The 12,332-nt window shown below is 41.5% G+C and overlaps 1 protein-coding gene across 1 annotated transcript in view; it reads left to right on the top strand.

Moving 5' to 3' along the window:
* The window catches only part of LOC147864083 (uncharacterized), a 38,790-nt gene extending 27,293 nt beyond the window's left edge, over positions 1-11,497 (top strand). Inside the window, exon 8 of the mRNA XM_087319268.1 lies at positions 11,213-11,497. Coding sequence (XP_087175394.1) covers positions 11,213-11,497 — 285 coding nt within the window. The remainder of the gene's footprint in view (positions 1-11,212) is intronic.
* Positions 11,498-12,332: the final 835 nt, after the last annotated feature.

The raw sequence follows: 12,332 nt of genomic DNA, 5'->3' as shown, positions 1-12,332 counted from the left end.
CGAAACTACACTTCTCCAATTTTGCATAGAGACCATACTCTCGTAGCCGTTGCAAAACTTGGCGAACATGTATATCATGTTCTTCTTGAGTTTTTGAGTAGATCAAGATATCATCCAGGTAAACAATGATGAAGATATCGAGGAAGTCTCGAAAAATATCATTCGCCATATGTTGGAAGACTGCTGGTGCATTCGTGAGGCCAAAAGGCATCACTGTGTACTCAAAATGACCATAGCGAGTGCGGAACGCCGTCTTCCATTCATCCCCAGGACGAATTCGAACAAGGTTGTAGGCACCTCGAAGATCTAACTTCGTGAAATACTTTGCTTCACTGAGGCGTTCTAGAAGGCTTGAGATCAATGGGAGAGCATATCGGTTTCTAACGGTCACTTTATTCAAGCCTCGATAATCCACGACCATACGAAGCGTACCATCTTTCTTCTTAACGAAAAAGATGGGTGCACCAGCAGGAGATTTTGAATGTTGGATAAAACCATTTGCCAAGTTCTCATCGATATATTCTCGAAGAACCTCTAACTCCGTGGGCGAAAGATTATAAATTGGTCCCCATGGAGGCTCTTTTCCTGGCTGCAAATCAATTGGGCAATCATATGGTCGATGCTCTGGTAGTCTATTAGCCTTCACCTTATCGAACACATCGGAGAATTCTATGTACTTCTTTGGTAGTTGGACCCCCAATTCTTGTGAGCTAGATGAGGGAGTTGCTAAAACCGCAAATACCATCATGTCTTCCTTTCTTCCATCCTCTCGTAATTGATGTATAGAGATTGTTGAAATTGTGGGGGATCCTAGATCCTTAGTTGGAGCTTCAAGAGACTTGGATTGTACGGTGACCTCTTCAATAGTTCTTTTTCTCCAATCAATGGTTGGGTTATGTAACTCAAACCAAGGAAGACCAAGAACTAGAGAGTGCTCCGGACTACTAATGATGTTAAATGAGATGACACTAGCCAAATTACCTAGGACTACACGAATTGGTTCAGACTCTTCGACTATATCTCCTGATGCTATAGGGCGACCATCGATGACTCCTACAGCTACTGGGTTTGGGAGTTTTTTCAAGATGATGTTTTGAGTCAATGCAAACTCGCGATCCATGAAACAAGAATTGGCTCCGGAATCTAGGAGGGCAGAGGCTAGGGCGCGATGACCTGTAGATGTGCTAAGCTCGACTTGTGCAGAAAAAACTCTACTAACTTGATTTGATGAAATGGAACCACAACTAGGTACTGACTCTACATAATTAGGATGGTCCAACCAAATGGCTCCTATTTTGGCCGGACTTATTCGTTTAACACATCCTCTAGTTGGCTCAAGATATCAAATCTATTCTCATGGCATGGGCTATTAGGCTTAGTACTTAAGTTATTAGAAGTGATAGTAGAACTTGATGTAGGGTTGTCATGTGCACTTACTTGGTAAACTTGACGCCTGGGTTTATGTGGACAATTCACAGCTATATGTCCTGGACCACCACAGTAGAGGCATAGGCGATGCGCCCGACGTCGTTGTTTCTCAGCATCTGATAAGGGCCCTCGACGTTGTGTCGACTCTATTTCCATCGGAGTGGGACCATCCCTCGTAACGGGTCTAGAACCTTGTGGCGGTGTGGCGACTATAGAAGCGTATGTCTGTTCCGGTTGGCGGCGTAACATTTGTTGACGTTCAGAACGTCGCTCAAATAGGCGATTATCACATCGCACAGCTCGGCTAATAGCTTCAGTAAGAGACTTTGGATCTTCATGGAAAGTAAGAAGAAGATCTTTGACATCGTTACGCAAACCCTGACGGAATTGATCCATTAAGGCTGCCTCATCCCAAGGGATGTCGCATGCCAAGAGACGGAAATCTGCGGCATAAGCTGAAGCGGGACGATCTCCTTGTCGGAGTCTTCGAATCTTGTTTATTGCAGTCCTAGTGCTATCCGTATCTCCAAAACTAGCTTGAAACTCCTTAACGAATGCCTCGAAATCCTCCAGTAATGGTGATTTCTTCTCAAGAAGTGGTGCAAACCATGCTAACGCTGTACCGCTTAGCAAGGTTCCTATTAATCCCACACGGGCAGCATCAGTTGGATACCGATTGGGATGTAACTGAATCACCAAACGAACTTGATTCAGGAAACCTCGAAAGAGAGATCTGGTACCATCAAACTTGGCAGGGAGGCTAATCTTTGGTTCCCTTGGGGAGTTTTGAACCCCCGCCGCTTGTTCTCGTAATGTTAATATAGTAGCCTCAAGTTGATGAACCCGTTGTGATAACTCCTCATATTGATGAGCTTTCTCAGTACTGACTTGTTGAAGATCCCCGAGTAGCCTTTGATTTTCTTGCTCTAATGCCACAAACTTAGTGGTGAGCATATCGAGCTCCGAAAGGACACGCATATACTCTTGCTTGCTGACCGACTCCATAACCGCGGGGGAAAAAGAAAGAAGGATAAAGAAGAAAGCTTGCTAGGGTTATTGGAGAAAGGGAAAAGAAATATTCGGTTCAAACTGTCGTGACTCTAGAGTAGGAAGCAGAGAGAGAGCGATGGCGATAGAGATAACGATAACGATAGAGATGGCGAGAGCGGTAGAGATAGCGATAGTGATAGCAAAAGAGAGTGAAAGAGGGAGAGAGTGCGAGAGAGAGAAAAGTATACGTGAGAGATAAGAAATGGGAATGAGATTATATTATGAGGAAGAAGATTACAAGGAGTAGGCTAAGGGCTAAAGACTGGTGTTGAACCGAATGAGTTGTGATGAGTGTATGGACTCTTATTTATAGGCCCTTATGGAGTATTCTAGAATGTTCTAGAATATTTTAGATATTTATGAATAATAATAATAATAAATATAATCATGAAATATTCAAGAACATTCTAGAATAATCTAGAATGTTCTAAATATCTCGTAATAACTAAACATATAATTATTATGATTACATCTCACATATGTTATTACAATGGTTAAAGTACAATGTGTAAACCAAGAGGTTATGGGTTCGATTCCTGGTTCGCCAAGATGAAAAGTACAATATGTAAACCAAGAGGTTATGGGTTCGATTCTTGGTTCGCCAAGATGAATGTCATGATAAGCCAAGATGTATGTCTTCATGACAGCAAGTGGGAAAGTAGCAGATTCAACCTACGTCTCAAGTGAGCTTTTAAAATGGACAATGCCACACACTCGTCATTGGATAATGACAATTTTAGAGCAAGCTATAAAACAAGGATTTCCAAATGATTGGTTTATGAATTGGATTAAACCAATATTTAAAGGTGGAGATAAGAATCAAGTAGCAAATTATCGTACAATAATGGTGAGCTCAACTATTCCTAAATTATATAGTACTATTATGGAGCAAAAGATAAGCACATGGGCTGAGAGTACAAGCAAAAGAGCACTTGGGCAAGCCGGATTTAGACCAAAACACTCCACCGTGGATCATTTGGTCACATTAAGAGTAATCATGGAAGAGAGTCGACTACAAGGAAAAACACTTTATTGTTGTTTTGTTGATTTCAAGAAAGCTTTTGATACCGTACCACGAAGTGAGCTTTGGAATAGAATGGTACACATTGACATGCCATTAGAGTACCGAGTTGCGGTTGCACGTCTATACGAACAAGTTAAATGCCAACTAAAAATGGATAGTGGATTCTCAAAGAGCTTTTTAAGTAACATGGGGGTCAAGCAAGGATGTCCATTATCACCCACACTCTTTGGCTTATGTATTGATAAATTAGAAGAAGTGGTGAATAAGGTTGCAAGAGAAGAAGGATTGAATGGCCCCAATTTGATGCAACATGTTATCTTATTGCTTCTATATGCATATGATGTGGTACTCTTCTCATATGATGTTGATAGTATGCAACATTTACTTGGGGTATTAGAAGAATTTTGCCATAGTAGTGGACTAGCAGTGAATGTTGAGAAAACAAAAATGATGGTAGTGCAAACCATCCAACCTCATCATTACCCTATGCTCACATATAAAGGTGAACATATACAATTTGTTCAAAGCTTTAAATATCTTGGTATTGATGTACCCGCCACAAATAAATGGAGTGCATGCTTTGATTCTAGACTCCAAGCCGGTTGGAAATCATATTACCTTTTGGAGAACCAATGCAACCAAAGTGATACTTGTGGATGGGAAGTAAAATTAATGTTGTTCAATGCCATGGTAACTCAAGTATTGCTTTATGGAGTAGAAGTATAGGGTGGCACCATCTCTCTTAATGCATGGAACGAGATTGAGAAAATTCGAAAGATGTTTTTAAGGAGGCAATTAGGAGTTAAATGCACTACCTCTTACCAGGTTATGCTCTTGGAAATGGGTGTTCGACCCATAGAACTATTGGCACTACAAAGAGTATATAAATACATTACAAAAGTCAAGAATATGCCGAATCATTGATTACCACATCTTTCTTGGAATGTTGGATGTAAGCTACAAAAGAATCATAAAAGTAAGATTCTCTCATCTGGTTGGGTTGTTGACATAAAGAAATGGTTTAGAAGATGGGGTGTGGATGATCTTTTAGAGCTTTCAGGCAATGCTATGCAATATGTAATGATTGAGGAAAGGTTGGTGGAATCATTAAGGATGAAGTGGGAGGATGCTAAGAGGACAAAGCTAGAATACTACATTGCAAATGTCAACCCTGAATGTTGGTCTCAATATAAAGCAAGAATGTCTATTGATCGTATCCAACCTTATCTCATTACCAACATGAGTAGCAATGCTTGTAGAGCCCTTACACTACTTCGCACTCGATCTCACAAGTTAGGTATTGAAGTTGCATCATGGTATCAAAATGTAACGAATTTGAAGACATGTAAAGTATGCAATGAAGGCATGCTAGAGGATGAATGTCACTTGCTCTTCACATGCTCGACATATAGTGCAATTCGTTCAAGATATGTTGACATACTAAGAGGGAGTGATAACATGAGATCCATACTTAAGACATCACCTAGAAGGTTGAGCTCATATGTGTATGCTTTATTAACACATAGAGACTTTGTGCTTCAACATATGAATACCCCTTCTTAGGAAGCAGACATATATCAAGAACACATGTATACTCTGGTCCCATAGGTCAAAATTGGCCTCTTTATGGACGATAAAAATTCTAATTCTAATTCTAATTTTAATCAAAATTTGACAACATATGTTGTGTGTGTGAGAAAATCTATATGTAAGTGTACGAGTAACTGGTGTTGTTCACCTTGATTATAATCTAGGTCAACACACATATTTATAAAAGTTCCGAGATTGAATATCTCTAGAATATAGATTCCGAGAAATATCTCTAGAATATACTTGTCTAGAATATACCATAGAATATTTCTAGAATATACTAAAGACTAGAATATTCTGGAATGTGCTATATGCTAGACTATACAATACTAAACCATATACAAGTTTACATATAACTTAAGAGTTTTCATATAGTTTATCTAACACAACACTATGTACTAGGCGTGTTATAGGTCAAATGTTCGAGTCTACAATGTGACATTATCTCGCCTCTTATGTTGCCTTCCCAAACCGACTGTCGGTTTGTGGGGATACCGGTGCTGCATTTTGTAAATTCTTCATTGGTTCCCATGTGGCGTCTGACATGGGGTAACCCTTCCACAAGAGGAGGTATTGTAGGTGTCGATGGTGCAAACGTGAGTGAAGTATTTGATCGACCTTGTATTCCTCCCTTGTCGTCAATGGCACAGGTGATGGTGGTGGGGTTTGCCATCCCAGGAGTTGCGAAGAATAATGGGGTTCAAGGAGGGAGACATGAAAAACATTGTGAATCCGGAAGTGGGATGGAAGGGTCAGTCGGAAGGTGACGGGATTCATGTGCTCGACTATACGGAATGGTCCTAACTTATTGTAATCAAGTTTCGCATATGGATGAGTAGTAGAGACGTGCCATCGTAACAACCAAACCATAACTTTGATGACAAAGTGTGGAGTGGCAGATCGATGGCGATCATCTTGCTTCTTGTAGTGTTCGTCAACGAGACTAAGCTCCAAGGATAAATCATGATGTAGCACTTCCAAAATGCGAGCTCGACCCTTCATCGAAGGGTTCATGGAAGTGTTAGGGAGGGAAATGTTGAACCGAGGATGTAAACCATAGTTTGCAAAGAATGGAGTGACGTGAGTCGATGCATGGAGAGAATTATTGTAGTAGGTGAAAGTAAGTTGACCCAATCATCTTGTTGGTAACTAACCGAGCACCGAAGATATTGCCCAAGGAGATGCACCATTCCTTCTTCGGAAAATTGTTTTTGAGCATGGAGTGAAGTGAGCCATCTTTGTAAACTGATCGACAATGATTAACACCGAGTTGTAGCTATTGACCAAGGTTAGATCGGTTATTAGGTCCATAGAGATAGAGGCCCAGGGACGACTGGGGTGTTGGGTTAAAAGTCCTACTCTGCCCGCCTTGTATCTCTAATGTGAACACATAGTTAACCTAACTATATAAGTGGGTAACTGAACTTGTAAAGTAAGAGTAGCGGTTAATGTAACATACTCTCTTTGAGCTTAAACATCTCTCTCTTTGTGCCACTATTTTCATCTTCTTGAATCTTTTCTAAGTGCACAACTCTATCTTGATTGCTACTTGTATTGTTTGCTAGACTCATTGACAGGTCCCGAATCTTATTCCGCAACAACAACTTTCATATTCAACATTTGGTATTAGAGTGACTTGCAGTCCGGCAACAACAACAACAACAACAAAAATATGTGAAGAGAAGAATTGGCTGAAGGAAAGGAGTAGGTCAGCAAATCTCACTTTCTACAGAACATGACTTCAACATCTAGCACGGGAGTGGAAATTAGAAAGTCTGATGGAAAGAACTTTGCCCTATGGAAGGAGATGATGCAGGCTGTACTAATCACCTGACGTTGTCATGGAAATCCGTGGCTAGCGGGTCGGCTTGGGCGGGACCACCGGGGTCTTGGACCGGAGAGAGACGGATCCGGAAGAACTGAGCTTCGCTAGTGCTGGTTACACTGGTTGTGACGCCGACCAGAGCGTTTTTCGGATATGTTCCAAAGGCAACCGGACGGGAGAGAGAGAGAGAGAGAGAGAGAGAGAGAGAGAGAGAGAGAGAGAGAGAGAGAGAGAGAGAGAGAGAGAGAGAGAGAGAGAGAGAGAGAACACACACACAACACTTACTCGACACACACATCTCGCATACAGAAACCGGAAAGAAAGAGACAAAGTTATGTATAACTAAGATTTATTTATATACATGAGCACTAGATTAGATTACATCTACGGCTTCGAGCTGGACCGATAGTCTAGATACAACAAATGTCTGCAGGAAAGCCTCCAGTCGGGAGCACTAGGGCTCGCCGTCGCGAGTGAAGGCCTTGCGCAGAAGACACAACAAAAGTCAAGACCCTTGGAGCTTACAAGTTGATTCCGCGAATGTAGAGAGAGATTATATTATCCTCTTTGGAGGTTAAATATGACCTATGAGACCAAAAATATTACATTTCACGTGATACGTGTGAAGGTGAGTAGCGACTCTCGATGTTCAAGAACTTTACCAATGAATGTTGCAATCGAGAGTTCACATCATGGTTGTGAGAGAAATTCGTTATTAGAGACATGGTCTAATGTAAGCATTAGATAAGGATAGAATATAGGCTGATTAGATAGAAAGGAGAGAGAAAAAGAAGGGTGCGGATCCACCCGACCACCCCTGAGTGAAGGAATCGAGACGGACTCGAGCCTCGATCGGCGTCCCATACCACCGCCGTGGCGTCGAGTCGTACCTGGTGCTGGCGTGCTCACTACAAGAGTTGACCCACCACAAGACAGAGTCTCGACGTAGTCAACAAGATGATCAAATGAGGGTAGCTAGGCCTCTTATTTATAGCGATACCCAAGGCACCCAGGCAAGTTCACACTTGGCCTAATGGGTTGTCTCAATCTCGAGGATTAAAAGTAATCCTCCCCTTCTTTACACTCTCGTTTAACCCTCACACTTATCCACGTGTATAGAATACTACAGTAAATTCTCACCACGGGATATTATATGGTCATGCCCGTAACATTCGTGCAAGGATTGGGCGCGATCAAAGAGATGTGTAAGAGAGAGAGAGAGAGAGGGAGAGAGAGAGAGAGAACACGCACACAACAGTTACTCGACATTCACATCTTGCATACAGAAACCGGAAAGAAAGAAACACACCCTAGACCGACAGAGACACAATTATGCACAATTAATGTATATATACATGAACAACGAATTAGATTACATCTCTGGCTTTGAGCCTCCAGTCGGGAGCACTCGGGTTCGTTGTCGCGAGTGAAGGCCTTGCGCAAAAGACACTGCAGAAACCGGAACCCTTGGAGCTTACAAGCTCCAACCGAACTAATCCTTAAACACACAAAAAATGGAACCCCTACCCAAACCCTAACAAACAACAAATCAAAGACAGACCCCAAAAACTGATTTTGTGAACTGTACAAACTAGCGAGAGACCAAAACCGGGGACCAAAACCTAAAACCCAGGGGGGGGACCAAAACCTTTACAAGAGACCCCTCTTGGACCTTTTATAGCCCAAGGAGGGAGGTACGTTACAAATCAGCCAAATATTCCTCTTTTCCAGAGTAGATATTCGCCTTGATTTCTGGAGTGGTGATGGGAGAAGTATATTTAAACCCCCTCACTCCCACACTACCCTAGTACCCGACCGTGTGCATGTGTGTTAGCCAGTGGACTACAGGGTTGGAAGGTCAGAGTCAGACAAGTGTGAAAAGGTCGGAGTCGACAAAGTTTGGAAGTACGAAGGAGTCGGAGTCGAATCGTCGTAGTGGATCGATGAGTTAGTAATTACGATTTTTTGCCAAATAGTAAAAATATGTATTAGAATTAGTTAGACAGTTTTGTAATAGTTCTTACCGAATAAGGCAAGTGTAATCTTGAAAAGAGACTCTCGGTTTTACCTATAAAACAGGGATCGAAAGCATTGTAAATCTATCGTTCTATTTTGGAAGTAATATAAGTTAATAGTTAGAGTATTTCTGTGTCGACAATCTCTCTGTGAATTGTTATTCTTTGTGTCGATTTCTAATGTGCTATGCTTACTAAGTAATTATATTAAGACCAAGTAGTCGATCAAGGTTACTTAGCACAATTTCTAATCACCGAGCAGTCCGAACAGAGTTCTTTTTACAACATTTGGGAAGAGGACAATATGCCTTACCCTTACTCAAAGTATCAGGATGGAGCCGATGTGGAAGAGCATGTGCGTGATTTCCTGATGACATGGGAGGTGAACCATGTGGCACAACGACTGTTGGGTGCAGCCGAGGAAAAATAAAAAATTGTCGAGTTCGTCCTATCTCTTGACGGTCCGTTGGCAAATTGGTATGCCTAGAATGGGTCAAAGGCGTTCGATTCGTTCGAACAATTAGCAGCAAAATTCACACAATTGTTTCATCGGCAGATCCCACAAATCTATGCAGCTTATCAGGAGCCACATGAAACGGTGTCACAATTTGTGATCCGATTTCAGAACTTACAACTTTAGATTTTGCGGCCAATTCCAGAAGAGGAATTGTAGGATATCTTGCTGGAGGCTATACATGAACCTCTTCGAACAACTCTAGCGGTGTTAGATTTTCGAAATCAATCACTCGAGCAATTGGTGGATAAAGCTCTAGCAATGGATCGGACGCACAATAATAATAGTATGAACATGTCGGCATTACACCAGAACTTGCCGACATTAGTAGAGCTCAAATTCAGGCAAGCTGTTCAGTGTACCACTTGCCTCAACACAGGGCATTCGACAATAGAATGCAGTTTACGCACTCATTGTATGATTTTCCATTCCAAAATAATTCAATCAAGCAATGTGAATATAATCCGCTCAATAAACTAGCCACACCGGTTCAACAAATTCATCCTAAAAATAATTATCAGGAAAATCGGAATCAGTCGCAAGACAACGATCGATCAAGATAGGATGAATGGTATTAGTCGGAGCGATGAGATGATTCTCAGCGTGAGATAACCATAGGAATGATAACCGTTGAGATGATAATCAAAGAGACGATTATCGACGTAATGACTATCAGCGTAATGAGCGATATGTTGAGGATCGCGAAGATGACTACCAAAGGGATAATTGAAATAATTATGATCGGGACTACTCACCCTGACGAGATAATAATAATTGACAACTCTATAGGGGAAGCCGTTATCAAGACGATAGAAGGTCCAATAACTATAGAAGAAATGATGATAATCGTCCACCAAATCATCGATTTAATGACAACCGAAAGCCGAAAGGGTCTCGGCAATTTGAACATGATTCCAAAGACAAGGGTAAGTCTGAATCTCAGGATGCGCTCCGACCTCAATATGAACCCGAAGAATCTAGTGGCTCATCAATTTAAAATTGCTACATATGCAAAAAAGATGGGCACTATGCAAATCAATGCTCGATAAAAGATAAAGGAAAGGCACCGCTAGTAAATATGGTGGTACCAGAAATATAGCAAGTAACCACTTGTTGTAAAGGAAAACAATCAGAGTGGGGGGTGCAGGAAGCAATACAAAAAGCGGCTAAGGAATGGGTCGAAGAAGCCAACAACAATAATGTCGCCAGAATGTTGCAAGACAATGATGCATCATTCGAGGTTCAACCTGAGGGACAGTTGGAACCCAAAATGACACCGGAAGATGAAGAAACATGGAAAATCTTGGTAGATTGCCAAGTGTCATTACCCTTGGCAGCATTATTAAAATTAGTGCCCAAATTCACAGAAAAGGTTGCAACAATTATTGCGTAGAATGGGCCTATTGGTTAATTACAACAATCCGATCATTGAACCGACAGTAATGGATGAACAAAGTCCATCAATAAAAGTAGTAATTCAGGGCCAGGAAGTCATCGACACTATTGTTGATGGCAGATCAGGGGTAAATGTGATTAATAAGATCACATGTGATCGGCTCGGAATTACTAAATGGGATGCATGTCCTTTCTAGTTAAGAATAGCCGACACAAGTACAGTCCAACCACTGGGTCTAATTCGCCAATTAGATGTCATTGTTGGAGGTCACACTTTCCAGATCTCGGCAGTAGTGCTTCATTTGGATGCACCCGGTGCATATCCATTATTATTAGGCCGCCCTTGTCTAAAGACAACAAATATTAAACAGAATGGGAACAAGAACATCTTAACATTCCGGAAGGGTAAAAGTAAAATTCGGGTGTCAACACAAGAAAAGGTCAGGATGACTCGACAATGTTTACTAGCTCATGCTGAAGCAGTAAACATGATGGAAGGATTGGATGAGGCTGAAGGAGATCAATATTTTGAAGACAATTCAAAGATCATTTCGCTATTCGAAGTCGACATCATGCAAATGCTTACAACATATATGGGCGAGGAAGATAGAGAAGAAGAAATTCCTGTTGATGGCAAAACATTGGAGGAGTTATGACTTCAATAGGAAGCTGAAAGGGAGATGCAGGTGTCCCAAAGAGTTCAGACATTGGCACTCGAAGAATTAAACTTAGATGACGCTGATGCTTAACCAAAGACCATTCTGATAGCTAAAGAAATGGAGTCGGCTGATAAAGCTTAGATGATTGATTTACTGCGGCAATATAAAGATGGAAGGGATTTTATCTGGCCTGCTATCAACATCAGATAAATTTGCATAAAGATGTGAAGCCGGTACAATAGCGTCGGTATTGATTAAATCCCAATTATGTAGTGAAAGTAAAAGAGGAATTTGACAAACTACTCAGAGTCGGTTTTATTTGATTAGTGAAGAAGGAAACTTGGTTAAGTCCAATCATAGGTGTACCCAAGAAGTATGGAAACATCAAGGTATGTGTCGACTATAGAAAGCTTAATGCAACTACAGTAACAAATGCATTTCCGTTACCCTTTACGGATGGAGTTTTGGACGCGATGGCAAGACATGAAATTTACAGCTTTCTGGATGGATTTAGTGGCTACAATCTTTCCGCCATGACGGTGGTCTCGACCGAAAAGAGGTTCGGTTCTTCTTGCCGGCCAAGCAATCAGTGCACTTCTCAAGATGCATGTCTTTCACCTCCGTAATGGGGTTATCTTCGGCAAGTCTTCTCATCCCTTTCTGGCTCATGTGGCACAACCTCTTGTGCCACAACTCACCGGCATTTTTGGATGCTACATTCACTTCCTCCCGGCATATCCAGGCGTGTATCATTTACAACGTGTTGATCTTCCGTGCTCGAGCCACGATTGGGTTTCCTTTACTAAACTTCATGACTCCGTTCCGGATGCTA

This window comes from Azolla caroliniana, unplaced genomic scaffold, assembly GCF_043228905.1.
Source record: "Azolla caroliniana isolate FFs.n. ecotype wild unplaced genomic scaffold, voAzoCaro1.0.p SCAF_5, whole genome shotgun sequence".
In the NCBI taxonomy this organism is placed as follows: Eukaryota; Viridiplantae; Streptophyta; class Polypodiopsida; order Salviniales; family Salviniaceae; genus Azolla; species Azolla caroliniana.
The sequence above is the reverse complement of the archived record's forward strand: the minus strand, read 5'-3'. Positions and strand labels throughout refer to the sequence as shown.